The sequence below is a fragment of the Pongo abelii genome, chromosome 1 (genome assembly GCF_028885655.2).
Source record: "Pongo abelii isolate AG06213 chromosome 1, NHGRI_mPonAbe1-v2.0_pri, whole genome shotgun sequence".
In the NCBI taxonomy this organism is placed as follows: domain Eukaryota; kingdom Metazoa; phylum Chordata; class Mammalia; order Primates; family Hominidae; genus Pongo; species Pongo abelii.
This window is the reverse complement of record NC_071985.2, coordinates 193937444-193954782: the sequence shown is the minus strand read 5'-3', so window position 1 is coordinate 193954782 and position 17339 is coordinate 193937444. Positions and strand designations below refer to the sequence as shown.

The following is a 17339-nucleotide window of genomic DNA, read 5'->3' as shown; positions in this document are numbered from 1 at the left end:
AAGCACCAAGCAAGCTCCAGGAGGGAGAGCAAGCAAGGCTGGAGCCGCAGGGAAAGTAGGCTGCAAAGAGATGTGATCTTGGCCTTTAGGATGTCACTTTACTGTCACTTTGAACATCAAAGAAACCACAAGCACTGAGGACTTCAGCACCATCTGCTATAGTCACAGACCTCTCAAACATTTTCCCCGCGAGGGGAAAACTTGGTTGCAGAATCTGGGGAACTGGATCCGCTGACTCGAATGCAGCATAAACTGACTGCAGGAGATAAGAGGGGACAGGACAAACCCCAACCAACAGAGTTCAGGAAGGCAAGGACGGGGCTCAACTAACCAGCTGGGATCTGCATATCTCACCCTATGTCCTTGGGGTGTGTGCCAACCCCACTCTGCCCCAGATTTTCCTGGGCCAGACCCATGGTCTGCTCTGACCACATCAGATCTCTGTTCCCTGTAAGTTAAATGGGGCTAATATAACAATCATACTATAACAGAACGCTGTGGGACAGGATCATATTTAACAGTTCTGCGTATCTTGCTAATAATCTTTGTCAGCTTCAAGTCAAGAAAGAATAAGCTATCACTGGAACCAATTCACATCCTAAAGTTACTTCCAGTGAAAATGAATTCATAGAGTAAAACTGTGGTCAGAGACAGAGGCAGTTTTATGGAGATTTTTTTTCTTTATTGGGAAACGTAAGACTTGGGTACATCAAATAAAACCAATTTCTGGGGGAAAAAATCAAAACCCACAATAAAAAAAAAAAGTTAACACTGTCTGGGCCACAGCAGAACCCAAAGAACATATTCGTATAATTGAAAAATTCTAGGTGCTTCATAATTGACCTTTTGATACAAAATGACCTATTAAATTTGCAATTTGTAATCCTTGGTGTTGAGGTCCATAGGACAAGCTAGGAAGTCTTCAAACCTTGAGCTGAATTCCATAAGGGGTTATTTGGCTTTTGAATCCTGTAAAGAAAAGCACCAACACAAATAAATGCATAATCAAATAATTTAGATTCATTAACATCTAGTGGATAAAGGAAGGTATTCTAGAAGAGAGTTTTTCTCAACCTCAGCGCTGTTGACACTTTGGGCATTCTGTTGGGTCTGTCCTGTGTACTGTACGATGTTTAGCAGCATCTCTGGTCTTTACCACTAGATGACAAGGCTCCTGAGGCCCTTGACAAGAGGGTCATGACTATGCCAAGTCAGCCCTCCCAACATACCAGCTCTGGTCCTTACCACGTGCTTTTTCCTTAGCTTATTTTACTGTCTCTTCTTTCCCTATCTGGAGACACCTACCACCATTAACCAGTACTAGTTTTATTATTCACTCAAGCTCCTGCAGACAAAGTCCACAGTCCTCATGGTAAGAAGTCACCTGCAACACACTCCGTGTAACTAACTGTACTTATTGTATTCCCAGAGCTAAGCAGTGAGCATATATACCACCTCAGGTCAAACCACGAAGACAATGCTCATAGGAACAATGCTCATAGGAACAAAAATGAAAATAGCCACACATACGGTTTTTCCTTGTCTAAGAGGTAGCAGCAGCAACAGCGCCCACCTTCTGGGCAGCTTCTTTCTTGGCATGATGAGCCTGTAGAACTGCTACAGCTTCATCCACCTGTGAGGAATCTTCAGGTGGTCAGTTAATCTAGGAGAGCTACTCCACCCCTCCCCAGTGCCCAGACCTAGTGGTGGACCAAAGCCAACTGTACATATGATCCCTAGGCTTCTGGTGCTAACTACTTTCCCAAATACCCACGGCAGCCTCCAGTCACAGTCAAGGCATGACGAGAGGGGTCCTGGGGGCAGCAGATCCCACTTTCTGCTGCACCTGGGCATCCAAGTTTGCCCCCAATCTTCCCAAGCTGAGAACTGAAGCTGCAGGGTCTGAGCCCCAGCTCACCTTGGAGCGGAGAGACTCGGGAGACTCTAACATGTGCAGCAGCTCAGAGTTGTCTATCTCCAGCAGCATTCCCGTGATCTTCCCAGCCAGGTTTGAATGCATTGTTTGGATGAGTGGGAACAAGCGTTCTCCTATGGGGAGGGTAGTTAATGAAAAAACAAATCAAATCCCAGTAAACAATGGACACTGGTGTCCTAGCTGGCATCAGGCTCTGGGCTCCTCTTCTTCTGAAAGCCAAGTGGGTCACTCACCCAGCATCTGCTTCTGTTCCTGGGGGGGTGCTGCAGCCAGCATGGAGGCAGTCAGTGGCTCCTGCCCCTGCACATGGACCGCAGGCTGGGGTGCCTGGGAACCAGGAGAGGCAGTGGGTTAGCACCGAGGAAAGGACAACACCTGATGGTGGTTGAGCGCCTGTTCAATATCTGAACATCTGACTATGTGAAAGAGGAGAGGAGGTGGCTGTCCTTGCTCTAAAGGAACTGATTTCAGTCCTTGAAGGATTGAGGAGTGTGGTGAGGAACTGAGTGGTATGGACATAAACACAACCAATTACAATGAAAATGGCATGCTATCAGAAAGCGAAATGAAACGTAAATAATAAACCTATAGTGCTAGGCAAGCATTTTCTGACATTTCCTTAATACACCCAAAGTTAATCAAGAATGAAAAGCCTTGTTATAAATAAGGGTAAACACTTGTATATAACCTTTTCCTGAAAATTACAGTTTTCCTTTAGGGTAAATCTCAGTGCAGATTGGATCAAAGGGAGTAAATATCAACACATTTATAATTACATTACACATCACCTTAATTGTACCAAATGTTTTTGTATCAAATGCTTAAAAACTGTCAACATGCAACATCAATGCTAGTCAAAGCCTTGCAAAGAAAAGGTATTTTACATAGCATCAAGTTCTAAGAAATCCCCAACTTAGAGAGTATGAGACAGGACAGTTAAAGAGTAATCTACTAAGCAGCTTATGGGCCTGAAGGCTTAGGGTGACACCTCCACAGCAAATTGCTATTAAGCTCTGAAACAAACTAGTTGCATCTAGAGCACAGGTCTAGAGACAGCAAGTTACAGCTTAGAAAATCTAAGCTCTAGGTTCAACCCCTTCACCTCCTACACACACTTTACATCTTTGAAGCTGAACATCCATAAGTTGAAGTTATTTCCTGCATTAATGTACCAATCATCTTGCAGAGCAGCCAAGGATCCAATAGGTCACTGGATGTGGAAGTGACCTGGAGGCTCAAAGAGCTGAGTGAGCACATTATTTCGTACAAAGAGAGCAGGAAGCACTGGCTGCCCGCTCTGAGGCATTTCTGAGTGAACTGGCATCAGGCAGAGCACTTTTAAGCCCCTTCTCTCCCACTAGTGAGCCCCTGAAGGGCAGGGACAGTGAATCAGAACATAGCGTCATAACACAGAGCAGGCATTTAATACCTGTTGAAGGAATCAAAGCAAAGCTTCTTTTACATCAAGTGGAAATGGGGGAAATCCTTTTAAGCATTCTGTCTGGTGGACCTCACCTGCAGAGGCTGTATGGCAGGATGAGGGCTGCGGACACTGGAGGCGTATTTGTAGGGGGCAACAGCCCGGGGAGCAGCAGCGGCAACAGCAGCGCGCGGCGCTAAGTTCTGCACAGCTGTGGGAACGCCTTAGGGAAAGAACAAATACAATTAAAGCCCATCAGTCTGGGCAAAGACCCGTCAAATCCCATCTTTCCCCCTTCTGTGTGCATCCAATACCACCTCCAGACTGGCAGCTGTCAGTCAGCCCTTGCTGGGCGGCACCAGCCCCACCAAAGTCCATAGCCAAGCGGTCCGGGCACTCAGACCCTACAACAGACCAGCAAATGCACATCAGTGTTGGCGGCAGATGTCCAACTGGCCACGTCCCACGGAAGGAGAAATTTCAAAGCACGTTTACGCAACACACTGCACAGGGGGCCACTACTACTTTCGAGGATGAGCCAAAGGATAACCTACAACTCTTTCCACATCTTGAAATACAGGACATATTCTGTACACACCGTTTCCTTGTATTCCTCACCCCACCCAAAAGAACAGGCTGCCTCTGTGGTCATCCAGCTAACAAACTTCTACAACTAACTTTTTTCACGTGAGTCACCGATGAGCAAAGAATGTTAAAAGCAACTGACACACCTAGAACTCATACTGTTTCTCTGCTCCTGAAGTGGCCACCTAAGCACGCAGCTAAGATTACAGAACCAGGACTCGATAAATTCGAGCCCAACAAACTGACCAACCCAGGGCAGAGCCTAGTCATCCTGACTCCCTCCTCCCCAGGCCACACTTCTAAAGGCCAGTTTGCTCACCGACTCTCTGAGTGGTAGTAGGGAGGCCACGAGAGGCCGGAGCATTACCAGTTGGAGCCAGATGACGAAGAGTTGGACGAGGCCCAGACTGGCGTATAGCACTTGGCATTCCTTGGAAGCCTGGTGAAGAGAAAAATTGCACATCACTGAGAAGTGATGTGGACCAGAACCTAGGCTGTGCCTCAGAGCGGGGAAGTAGGAAAGGCAGAGGAGACCAGGACAGGTATATCCTGGGCCATCAAATTACTGTTCCCCACCACCTACCTTGAGGTCTCCCACCTTGCTGCCAGCGTGGATTAGGCCTCATCTGTGCTAACTGGTTAGGTGTATAATATGGAGGCCTTCCCTGAGCCTGTAAGACAGAAGAATACCCAAACACCCTCTTAAGGACTGAACCCATCCTAGAGAAGTATCTCATCTCATCTCACTAACCAGGACCTAAGCTAATTATTTAAATGTTCTTTCTATTCAAAAGCTGAGGGGTCAGCTAATGGGGACTGTTTTATGCTACCACTGCCACTGTGGGTGTGTGTGTGTGACCATGGGTAAGTCCTTCATTTTTACTTGAAGGGTCCTTATTGTGACATTCTAGAACTCTAATAACGAAAAATCCCTCTCCCCAACCACTGCAGAATACTGCCAGCAGGCAGGTTCCCAAGAGCTGTGACCAAACAGCACACCCACCTGTGGGACTGCTGGCACAAAGTAGCCACCCGCTGCAGGCTGGAACTGATTTAAGATGGCATTGGCAGGAAGTGCTCTCATTCCAGCCACTCGTTGCATATACTGGTTGGTCAGGTGAGCCTTTCTCTCTTCCTTCCTCTGGGCCAGGGCAACATATAGTGGCTTGGAGCCCACAATGCGTCCATTCATCTCAGTGACTGCTTTGGTTGCTTCTTCAGGAGATGAGAAGCAGACGAAGCCAAACCCTTTGCTTCTTCCATCCTCCAGCATTACCTACAAAATGAGACCAGCTACTTAAGAAATAAGGTGTCCCTGGCTGGGTGTGGTGGCTCGTGCCTGTAATCCCAGCACTTTGGAAGGCTGAGGTGGGAGGGCTTCTTGAGCTCAGGAGATTGAGACCAGCTTGAGCAATGTAGTGAGACCTCATCTCAAAAAAACAAAGGGCCAGGTGCAGTGGCTCATGCCTGTAATCCCAGCACTTTGGGAGGCCGAGGTGGGTGGATCACGAGGTCAGGAGTTCAAGACCATCATGACCAACATGGTGAAACCCCGTCTCTACTAAAAATACAAAAATTGGCTGGGCGTGGTGGCACACACCTGTAATCCTAGCTACTCAGGAGGCTAAGGCAGGAGAACCACTTGAACCCGGGAGACAGAGGTTGCAGTGAGCCGAGATCGCGCCACTGCACTCCAGCCTGGGCGACAGAGTGAGACTCCATCTCCAAAACAAAACAAAACAAAACAAAAACACCAAACAAACAAAAAAACCAAAACAAACCTACAAATAGGAAAAAAAAGGATGTCCCTGGGTGGGCAGGGAACTATTCATCAGAAGAACCAGAAAGCCTGGGTTCTGCTGCAGTCACTGAGTCTAGGTCAGGGTTCTGGCATAGGATTTACCCCAGACCAACTAAGTCACAACCTCTAAGGTATCTACTAGGTGTTTTCTTTGAGTCCCCAGGTGATGCTAAAGTTCTGAAACACTATGATATGGCTAATGATAAAACCAGGAACTCAAAAGATGTTTCCTGATATCTGGTGGATAGCTACCCCGGGTAACCACAAAACATCTTGAGAGTAGTATTGAGCAATTTATTTTCACATCTCATATGCTTCAAGATCTTGGTGGACAAACTCTAACAAGCTCTTACCAATGTCAGGATAACACTTTTGGAATACCACATGTGGACAGGAGTCATAAAATGTTCAGGTAACCAATGACTGCCACCATTAATTCAATGAGATGACCAGCTCAGAGATAGGTAGCCTAGATTCTAGTCTTACTTGCCTTCCTGAGACTCAATTTCCATGAAATACTCCAAACAGCTACAAAACCACAGGTCTACTGGTTCAGGCAGTCTTTTTCCACATTAAGTTCATCATTCACAAATGGCATTTTTCCTAATAGAAAAGGTTATTCACTGTCTTCTCTGGTGTGATTGTCATTATTTTATGTCTTAGCTAATGGCCCAGAGAGCCTCCTGAAGTGGAGGATAGGGAAGTAAAGAAGTGCATCACTCCATAACTCTCTATCAATGAGGTGGGCCAGTAAGGTATGTGAAAAAAAATGCCACACCATCATCATGAAAATGGTGACAATTCAAGGTATGGCTCTTTTGCTCTCTTAATAAATGCCAACTTGACTACCAGGCAGATAAGCAAGGATAGAAGATCACTCCTTACACTGATGAGGGCCAGTCAAGGGGGGTCATAGCAAAAACGAAAGGGTAAGAACTGGGCAAACCCACAGTTGGCCTCTGGCCAACTCCCTACTACAACTGATAACATTGCTTTCCACATTCCCAGGTTGGTAGCAAAGTCCACAAAGAGCCAGGGCAGGGCAACTAAGCCCTTACTAGCCCACGTGGCTTTCCTTCTCATCAACTAAAGGACTTTGTGGCATCTGGTACACCTCTGTTTAGCAAGACCGGAGTCTGCATCCGGCCAGAACTCAAAATGTTCAGATGACACCAGTTTCCATCCTGCTCCCAAAGTGCCAAGGACAAGCAGTACACCATCCCCATGTAGTCAGCATTCTCTTGTTCAAGGACTAAAATTCCTTATCTTTAAAATGAGGTTTCTACTTACCCTGCTAACTTAGTTGATATGATTATCAAAGAAAATCAAGCAAATGATGCACACTACGAAACATGGAAAAACCTTCCACTCCCCTTTCCTCTCTGTTTAAGACCAGGGTAGAAGTTCCCAAGCCCACCTCCAAAATCTTCAAAATACCTTCATTCTCAAGGAAATGTGGCAGAGCTGTAGAGACAGGCCCCAAGACAAATGGAAAACAACCTGTCTGGATTTCCTCTGCTCATTCTGTAGCACCATCTGTCCCCACACCGGCACGAGGCAGCAAGGAATGGGAAAGATTCAGGTGCTCTGGGTTGGCAAGGAGTGGCTGGGTCAAATTCCTCTCCAGACTCCAGTGCTTGGGAAACAGTGTAATGTTAACCTAATGAAATGTCATTCTCCAGAATGCATCCAGAAATTTTGCTTAAAAAACGCAGTAGCTACTTTCAGAAATGAACATAATTTAAATGCTATTCCTTCAATGGAACAAATGCCAATAAGCCTATAATGGAATACTACTGCTTTCAAACCCCAGATCTCGGTGTAATACCTTAGCACTGGTAATTGATCCAAAAGGAGAAAATTCTTTCCTTAATTTCTCATCATCAATAGTGTCATCCAAGTTCTTAATGTAGAGATTCACCCCCTGAAGGAAAAAGATTAACTGTTAACTGCACTTCTATACCACAAATATTCCCTAAGAAAGTGGTTCTCAAAGGGTGGCCCCCAGACCAGGAGCACCAGCATCTTTGGGAACTTGTTAGAAATGAAATTCTCGGCCTACGCGGTGGCTCAACGCCTGTAATCCCAGCACTTTGGGAGGCCGAGGCGGGCGAATCACAAGGTCAGGAGATCGAGACCATCCTGGCTAACATGGTTAAACCCCGTCTCTAATAAAAAGACAAAACATTAGCCGGGCATGGTGGCGGGCACCTGTAGTCCCAGCTACTCAGGAGGCTGAGGCAGGAGAATGGCTCGAACCCAGAAGGTGGAGCTTGCAGTGAGCCGAGATTGTGCCACTGCACTCCAGCCTGGGCGATGGAGCCAGACTCCATCTCAAGAAAAAAAAAAAGAAGTGAAATTCTCAGGCCAGACCCCAAACCCAATGAATCAGAAAAACTCTGGGGCTGGAGCCCAGCTATCTGTTTTAACAAGCTTCACTGATGAATCTGATGCAAGCCCAAAGTTGTGAAAGTACTGCCCTGAAACTGACAGGATGATCAGTGCAGTCACCTTTTGTCACCTCTCCCCACAGCTGCTCTGGTGACCACTCACCCACCCCAGCAGGGGTCTTCTTGAAGCCATGCCAAACAAAGGAGTCTCATTTAAGTAAAAGGAACCTACATGGTTAAAAACAACAGGCTGAGGCTTCCAAAATAGAGAGCTTCTTGATGAATAAACTCATTTCTCATTTCTGGTTCTATAATAATCAGTCATATGTAGTAGGTATATATCCTTTTAAACCTGATCTTCTTGGGGAAAATGGGAAGAACACACTACAAGTCCCCAAAAAGAAAGCCCGCTAAACATAAGGGTGTTCTGCAAATATTTCACAGCAAATCCCTTTGCTAGGCTGGGCCAAGACCACCTTACCTGATATCGACTAATTCTTTCCTGTTTCAACTGCTCAAATTTCCGTTTTAACTCTGCCTGCCGTTCTACTTTCTTTTGTGCACGGCCTACAAATATGATTTTACCACTTATTTCTTTTCCATTCATCTCTTCCACAGCCTAGAGAGGAAAAATATGTCTTTAAAGTTGCAGCGATGGGGTCTTATTCTGGAGGTCTAAGTCCCAACAAATATTCTACTATAGGACTAAAAACTAAATTCATTCCACCTCTGAAGTCTGTCACACAAACCCAAACTTCCTCATCTATAAAGTGAGGTTAATATTTAAATGGGTTATTGATCCAGATAATATAGAAATAGTACAGGTGTATAAACACAAGTGTGCTGACATGAGCCTAGGGCGATATAATATTCCAGCTGCCAGTAAATTCTGCAGGTGCTTTTGTGGGTATTTAAGTGATAAATGTTGAGGGTCTGACACAATGCTTTGCCCACAAGTAGCTGCCGTGCTGTTATCAAATCAGCACTCACTGGGCTTTAGTTCTCCCACCTTTGCAGGAGAACAAACGTCTGTCCTATTCTTTCAACAACTGATAGCTGAGGTGACAGGTATGTGCCAAGTGCTTTGTAAACACCTACATGAAGTTAACATGTGGAACCCAGGAAGATGATCCCAGAGTATAGTAATAGTGCATCTACTACCAGATACTCAGACCATCCCAGCTCTAGGTAGGTGCTAGCAAGACCCCACCCATACTCTGGGGCAACCTCTTACAAGCTTTTCCCAATCTTTGTGGTACACTCACCTTATTAGCATCCTCGTGTTTTTCGTAACTCACAAAGCCAAAGCCTTTGGATTTCCCATTGGGATCTCTCATCACCTTGACACTTAGGGTCTTACCTATTACCAAAGGACAGAACTATTAGTAACACCATCTTGAGCACAGCTCAAGGAGAGAAGGCTTCCCTCTGGAAACTCACTTGAAGCAAATCTCTGGAGCAGTACCCTCATCTCTTAAGAAAGAACAGATGGGTCTGGTAGACTGTGAAAGGGGACAAGGACCCCCAACTTACCAAACTGACTGAATAGCTCTTTCAGACTCTCATCATCCACCTCTTCCCCAAAGTTTTTGATATAAACATTGGTGAATTCCTTGGCTTTGGCTCCAAGCTCAGCTTCCCGCTCTTTGCGAGACTTGAATCTGCCCACAAATCTAAAATGAAACCATGAAGAACAGTAATTACCCAGAGGAATAAAACATGATGTCCAGGTGTCCAGGGACCCAAAGGAATACAGGTTAAAGACTGACAGGAGAGGTTAAAACACGAGATCCCCATCCACCACCAACGAGGCTCAGAGATACCCCAAGTCCCCAGTAGAAAGAGAAAAAGGCAGGACTATCCTGTGAGGACCAGCCCCAGGGCTCCTGGCTTAGACCAGGGCTACTCCTACCACATCACACTGCCTTCATGAAGAAACCTGATGGCCATGTTTTTAAAACGTTCATTTCTGTGCAACTATGTAAATGCATAGAAAAGGTCTGGAAGGATACAAACCAAACTGTTAACAGTGGTTAATCCTAGGTATGAGATTGTTGGAGTGAAGGGGCACCCTTTGCTTTTTAAATTTAATTTGGTACTGTTATACTTAAAAGAAAATTTATCCATACACTGACATTTTTATATTTTTTAGTGATATCTGTAGATCAACCACTGGACACACAGACATTATAAACATAACCCATCCTCTGGTATGCTAAATGACACAAAGGACAAAAATTATTTTGGCTTGTAATAGCCAAGACTTATTGTCCCTTCTTCTCCCCATATGGCTTTGGTAAGTTCCCCTCTCTGCATTCTACAGTAACAACCACACCAAAGCAACAAGGTCTGTTATGAAGTTTTTCTGCAAAGGGATAGGATTTTTCATTGTCACCAAGTATTACTGTGGAGCCAGCCTTGTATTAGGTCACTGAGTCATAAGTTAGAAAATGGAGAACCGCGGGGACAATTTGGCATCAACCACTAGCGAGGGACCCATGGACAGACCTGAATCACAGGAAAGCCAAGGTCACACTGCTAGTATACAGCTCCTGGTCAGTCCAGGGCCCTCTCCACTCTGCCGCTGGCCAAGACCCCGACTCAGAGTGAGCTTGGAGCTGCTTTCCAGCCAGCCCCAGTTGTTGATGCTCACAAAACCCACAGACAGATGCCTTTAAGGGAGAGGCGGCAGGCAGGCCATGGCTTGGGCAGGAAGCCCACCTTGGCGAGTCAAAAGGGCTGCCACGGCTCAGGCAGGGAGACTCACCAGCCCTGGAGTGGAGAGGTAGGAGCAGGCCACACTTGGGCCGAGAACCAGTAGCCGCCTTGTGTGTGCCAGTTAATACCGAGGTGGGGCCACGGCTGGCTCATGCGATGGTTGTTGCTCCAGACTGGGACACTCACACTTTGCGGTCATTGAGGAGCATGCCATTCATCTTCTCGATGGCCTTGTCAGCAGCCTCTTGGGTCTCGAAGTGGACAAAGGCATAACCCTTAGAGCCGTTCTCATCACACACCACCTGTCAAAGACAAGGTGGACCACTTTAGCACCACTGGCCAGCTCCTGAGACATGAGAACCTCAGGCTATCTTGTGCCTGAGAAGACTCTAGCCCATCCATGGCCAAAGGTGGCCAAGTACACCAGTATAATTTTTCTAACACCTAGCACAGCACCAGGTACCTAGTAAGTGTTCCATTTACAAAGGTAGCCACTACTAAGATGCTATTCCAAATGTTTTCTTCTTTATTTTTATCAAAAACAAACAAACAAAAAATATTTAAAATTGGGTACTGTGGCTCACGCCTGTAATCCCAATGCTTTGGGAGGCCAAAGCAGGAGGATTGTTGGAGCCAGTAGCTGGAGACCAGCCTGGACAATGGAGAGAGACCCTGTCTCTACAAAAAAGAAAAAAATTAACTGAGTGTGGTGGCACATGCCTGTAGTTCCAGCTACTTGGGAGGCTGAGGTGGGAGGATGGCTTGAGCCCAGGAGGTCGAAGCTACAATGAGCTATTACTAGACCACTGCACTCCACCCTGGGTGACAGAGCAAGACCCTGTCTCTTTAAAAGACAACAACACATTTTAAGAAATCTGGGTGCAAACCACAGTGACGCAGAAAACAAAACATTTTCCAAGGCCACAACAGATTTTCAGTGCAGTATGACATTAAACATACACACCACCACCGTTTAAGTTTTAAAGTGCTCAGCATAAAACAGATACGTAGAAGGAATAGAGTGAATTTATGCTTCTAAAGTGATTAAGTTTCCTGAAGACTAGAGACACTTCTCTGGTCCTCTCCTTTCCCCCATCCCAAAAGAAAAACGTGGGCTTTCCAAAGCTAAAGAACAGGAAGGATATTTCAGGCTGAGCAAAGAACAAGGGTATGAAATCGTGTGCTGGTTACGCTGGGTGTGGCCCTGAGATTACCTATGGGAACTTTTAGGATTCCATGTCCAGCATTTTGAAAATTCCCATACCCTGATGCCCAATTCCAAGATAGTTCTCCGTTTGATATTTATCTTGTTTCCAAGAATCAATTAATTATTCTGCTAAAATCATTTAATCAATGTTTACCTTGCAGGATAGTATGTTTCCAAAAGCAGAAAAAGTATCATAAAGTGCCTTGTTATCTATAGATTTGTCCAGGTTCTTGATGAAGACGTTTCCCACACCAGATTTTCTCAAAGAGGGATCCCTCTGAGACCACATGATGCGGATTGGTTTTCCCTTAATCACATCAAAGTTCATGGTGTCCAAAGCCCGCTCAGCTGTAAGAGAGAAACACATTTCAATAAGGAGAGAAAACATCAGCTCCCACAGGCCAACAGCCTAAGAACAGATTACTCCAGAACTTTTCAAGGTAATCACTCTTGATAAAAGGCAACTCTATTAAAATAAAAGGGCATCAGATTCCTCCAGCCTGCACTGTTTGTTAGTAAGGGTAGCGTTAAGTTCCAGCTAATGACTACTTCATGACAGAAGTCTAAACACCCTTCTGGGTCTGTGCCCTTGTTGGATAAAGGGGCCACAAGTAAAGATAATCTAAATCGCCTTAATGACACCAAGATCCAATGATAATACCTCACATTTGACTAAGCTTTACCATTTAAAAGAGACTTTGCAGACTACCACCCACCATGACTCAGGTGGGACAGCTGAAATTATACATTTTACAAAATGAACAAACTTATGTTTAGGGTAACTAAGCTGTACAGCTAGCTAGTAATTATGAAACTAATACTAGATTATCTGATTTATTTTTCAGTGAGGTATTGCATCAAAGTTACCAAGTCATTTAGTCTACAATCCACCTATGGAGACAAGTGACAAAACCTGTAAGCAAATGATCTGGGGAAAAAAAAAAGGTGCTATCCCTCAATTCAGAATTCAGTCCAGTTTCTTTTATTCTCAATTTCTGAGAACAGAAATTGATTTAAACAAAAAAGCTTTAAACAAAAAAGCGTCAATCATCAAAATGGATCACACATGGAAAAGTTCTCTGTACTATCACCACAAGGATTAAACCACCATACCTTCTGCCTAAGTAGACAGTGCGCAGATGGTAGGCCCTGCACCCACCTTTTGAAGCCTTAATGGAAGTTCTGTAGAATTCTAGGACTTCAGCTACCCTGGGTGCTCAACCAACTTCCCCATCCAGCACCTTGGAATGCTTCCTTAGCTTCCCAACCAAGTCCATGTGTACACCAGAGACAATTTAAAGAACCAAAAGCTGGGCCGGGTATGGTGGCTCACTCCTGTAATCCCAGCACTTTGGGAGGCCAAGGCGGGTGGATCACCTGAAGTCAGGAGTTCGAGACCAGCCTGACCAACATGGTGAAACCCCATCTCTACTAAAAATACACAATTAGCTGGGCATGGTGGCGAGCGCCTGTAATCCCAGCTACTCAGGAGGCTGAGGCAGGAAAATCGTTTGAACCCAGGAGTCAGAGGTTGCAGTGAGCTGAGATCACGCCATTGCACTCCAGCCTGGGCAACAAGAGTGAAACAGCGTCTCAAAACAACAACAAAAAGAACCAAAAGCTAAAATATAATACCATCTGCCAGCCAAAACACTTCTCATCACTAATCACAACAAGGATGCCCAGATCTGGTGGCCACTTTTCCTTAAGGCTATGATGGCATCTCCTAAAGGTGACATCACCCAGAACCTCCTCCATGAGGGGATTTAGACAGGGTCAGAGCAGTGGAACCTGCTCCTTGTCTCAAGGCAACATCTCACTTAAGGGGGGGGACAAAATTCCCCAACTCTGCCACTCCACAAGCTCAACTGTTTCATTAGCCAGGAGAATTTATTTTCACTCATTATTTCCAACAACTTTCCCCACCCACTTCAAAAGGTGGGCTCATCTGTGTGGGGGGTAGTTGGGAAAAGGGGAGATGACAAGACAGATCCAAGTCAGGAACAGTCCAGGGAAAGAGGAGTTTGCTTGTGATGGCTATCAGAAATAGATAGCTGGGATCGCAAACTATTTCATTAATTAGCAGTAAAGGAGCCCATTTCAACACAGCTCCTTGTCTATTTCCAGACAGCACTGCACAAGGCAAGCCGGCTTAGTCTGACAAATCTGGCTGCACTTATTTATAGCAGGGAGAAGTCCTGCAGAAGTATGTGTTGGCAGACACACTGACCAATGGCTTCTGCTATCTCTAAGTGACACGACTTTTGTTCAAAAGTCAAGAAGGCAGACAACAGCTAATGTGGTACATTATCCCCTAAAATAAAGACCACACTCAGCTACCTTTGCGCTCCTATGGCCATGGACAGAACTCAGCTTGGAGCAGCACACTGGATTGACAGTAGCAATACCTAGTCCCTCTCAACATGTCCAATTCTCTGGTCTCAGCTGCAACCTGGGCAAGTAGTAACTCTGGGCCTCAGACAGAAAACAAAGTGGGGACCCCAAAACTAGGGACCTGGAGATCCTTTTCCATAGAATGGCTTGTTTCTCCCAGTAATGATCTCTGCAGTTGTTCCCTTTTAATCTGGAGTCACGTGCAGCCTCTGATCAGGTTTCCTCTGGCCTCACTCCTGCCACGCCTGCGGCATACCTCTCCATGCTCCATGCTAAGGCCACAATCTGAGGTGGCAGAGCACTGTGCTGGGAGTCCCAACTTGGCTTCCAACTTTTTGCATTCCTTTTCCTTCGCAGGAATCCCATTTTCTTCAGATTAGATGAAGTAAAAGGGCTCTGACTAGTGCAAAGCACTGTTACGCCTGAGGTGACAAATGCCACCAGATTTTCAAATGCGCTTCCCCAAACTACCTCCACGACACTCTCTACAGCAGAGCCTGGATACCGTTTGTCCAGAGTAAAGCACTTCTCCACTCCAGTGGCAAACACACAGACCAAGGAGCTGGCCTGGCACACGCAGCTTCTGTGGCACTAACCTAAGTCTCTGTGAGAGTTTAACGCACAGAAACCTTCCCCCTGCTTTCTTCCTGCCCTGACCGATCCTTTATCAGCACAACATCAGGTAGTCAAGGTCAGTAAAGGTGGCGGAGCGGGCAGGAACTTTACAATGTAAAACTTTTGCGGGGAAGTGTGTTTCAAATGTCCCGCCTTTTTGGCCAGCCTGTGAGGGGCACAAGCAAGGGTCTCTAACAGCCCAGCCCCACTGACACCGACCACACACAGTGGAATGCCAGTGGCTTCACTCTAATCCTGTTTTACAGTCTCCTTGGTTTCCAACCCCACTACCAGCAACACCAGTAAGTAGCCCAAGGTCACCCAGTTAGCAAGTGGTAGAAACAAGATTGAAACTCGAGTCATCTGATGCCAGGTCCGCGTTCTCAATCTCTGCACCCTGCTCCCAGCTTCGGTGGCAACATGCTGTCGTGATGCCGCCCTCCTCGACAGGAGGACCCTGCCAGAAGACGACTCCCGGGGTCCGCCGGGCTCCCACGCACGTGTTGGCACCGCTTCTACTCACCGTCGGCCGGCTGCTGGAAGTTGACGTAGGCATAGCCCAGGGAGCGGCGGGTGATCATATCGCGGCAGACCCGGATGGACAGCACAGGCCCCGCGGGGCTGAACTTTTCGTACAGCATGGCCTCGGTGACGTCCGAATGCAGGTCGCCCACGTACAGGGAGGCCATGGGGTAGCTGCTGGCCGCAGCGTTCATCTCCCCGCCCCCCACCACCCCGAGCCCCGCCAGGAGGACTTCTTATCGGGCCCGCCGCAGGACAAAAGGGGCGCCCTCGGAGCCCGAGCCCGGGCCCGCGCCGCGGCTCACAGGTGGCACCGGCGCGGCGAGGACGAGCTGGAGTCGGCGGGCTCGGAGACGGGACGGAAACGGGAGGCGGGGGCCGGCTCCCACGGCCGCAGCACCGCAGACAAAAGGCTCTCCGCACAATATGGCCCTCCCCGCGACTTTGCACTTCTACGCGGTCCTGGTGCGAAGCTCCAAATTTCAAAAAATCAAAGTAGGAGAAAAATTAAACGGGGAATCCCCTTCCGAAGGTAAAAATCCTTTAAGAGGCGACCGGACGCTGCCCACGGCGGCCTCGGGGACACGCGTTTCTCTATAAATATAGGCCTCGGGCTCCGGCGGTTTAAGATTACAACCGCCGGGGCAGAGGGAAACCAAATCTTTGTGGGCGCCGACTCGGCGAGCCCCGGGCGGGTGGCGAAGGGCAGCGCGGACACGTGGTGCGCCGGGGCAGGCGCGGGGCGCGGGGCTCGGGGCCCGAGCGGGGGGAGGGCACGGCAGGCCGGGCGGGCGGCTCACCCCCGGACCGACGGACGGAGACCGACGGACGCCAAGCGCGGCGGCGGCGGGCGCGGGGCAGGCCGGAAGCGTGCGAAAGTGACTTCCCCGCGGGTTCTCGGAGGAGGATTCGCTTTTTCTTTTCCTTTTTTTTTTTCAGGATTTTCAAGCGTTTTCAGATTTTTTTTTATCTTTTTCTTTTTCCTCAGGCTGCGAAGCCCGAAAGCGGCGGAGGCGGCAGCGACCCGGGGCGGAGAGAGGCGGCCGACGGAGCCACCGCTCCATTTATACCCGCCCGCCCCGGGCGCTGCTGGTCGAAGGGCGCCTCGCGACCTGGGCGCAGTCGTGCCCGCCCACTCGGCCCGGGGGCCCGAGGCGGGGCGGCCACGCGAGAGCGACCCAGCGCGGCCGCGCGGCGCCACAGCGACCCCTGGCGCGGGGAGGACCGCCCAGCTTGCGGCTGCAGGAGACCCCAGGGCCCCTTTCTGTAACAAATAAATCTTACCCTCCCACCCATCACCCGGGAATGGAACCTAGAAGCCATTTAACCTGCACACACGCATGAGGTTTAAAATTAAATTGTATGGGGCCGGGCGCGTTGGCTCACGCCTGTAATCCCAGCACTTTGGGAGGCCGAGGCAGATGGATCCTGGAGGTCAGGAGATCGAGACCATCCTGGTTAACACGGTGAAACCCCGTCTCTACTAAAAATACAAAACATTAGCCGGGCGTGGTGGCATACGCCTGTAGTCCCAGCTACTCGGGAGGCTGAGGCAGGAGAATAGCTTGAACCCGGGAGGCAGAGGTTGCGGTGAGCCAAGATCGCGCCACTGCACTCCAGCCTGGGCAACAGAGTGAGACTCCCTCTCAAAAAAAAAAAAAAAAAAATTAAATGGTATGCCAAATTGTGAAATGAAAGTGACATAAAATAAGTTAAAATAAAATAATAGGTGGTCCAATAGGTAAATGTCT

The 17339-nt window shown here is 47.7% G+C and overlaps 1 protein-coding gene, 1 long non-coding RNA gene and 1 other non-coding gene across 15 annotated transcripts; 1 reads left to right on the top strand and 2 right to left on the bottom strand.

The window, feature by feature from the left end:
• Positions 1–660: 660 nt before the first annotated feature.
• PABPC4 (poly(A) binding protein cytoplasmic 4) lies at positions 661–16126 on the bottom strand. 13 transcript variants are annotated; one of them, XM_054537610.2, is made up of 16 exons: positions 15590–16126; positions 12212–12405; positions 11037–11152; positions 9666–9805; positions 9398–9492; positions 8614–8751; positions 7571–7666; positions 4945–5217; positions 4525–4612; positions 4261–4380; positions 3674–3760; positions 3452–3579; positions 2170–2263; positions 1919–2049; positions 1574–1633; positions 661–969 (listed from the first exon to the last, which is right to left on the bottom strand). In XM_054537610.2, the coding sequence occupies exons 1-16, from the start codon at positions 15780–15782 to the stop codon at positions 952–954; spliced, it is 1971 nt and encodes a 656-aa protein (XP_054393585.1). In that variant the 5' UTR covers positions 15783–16126; the 3' UTR covers positions 661–951. The 13 variants fall into 13 exon arrangements, with proteins under 13 accessions (XP_054393585.1, XP_063569316.1, XP_009250385.1 ...); XM_063713246.1 differs by having other exon boundaries at positions 4309–4380; XM_063713242.1 differs by having other exon boundaries at positions 786–969; positions 1531–1633.
• Positions 7194–7328, bottom strand: LOC112131412 (small nucleolar RNA SNORA55). The gene has a single exon (XR_002913491.1). It is a non-coding gene; the product is annotated as a small nucleolar RNA SNORA55 (small nucleolar RNA).
• On the top strand, positions 12274–13024 carry LOC129051518 (uncharacterized). Its single transcript, XR_008515872.1, has 2 exons — positions 12274–12497; positions 12903–13024. It is a non-coding gene; the product is annotated as an uncharacterized LOC129051518 (long non-coding RNA).
• Positions 16127–17339: the final 1213 nt, after the last annotated feature.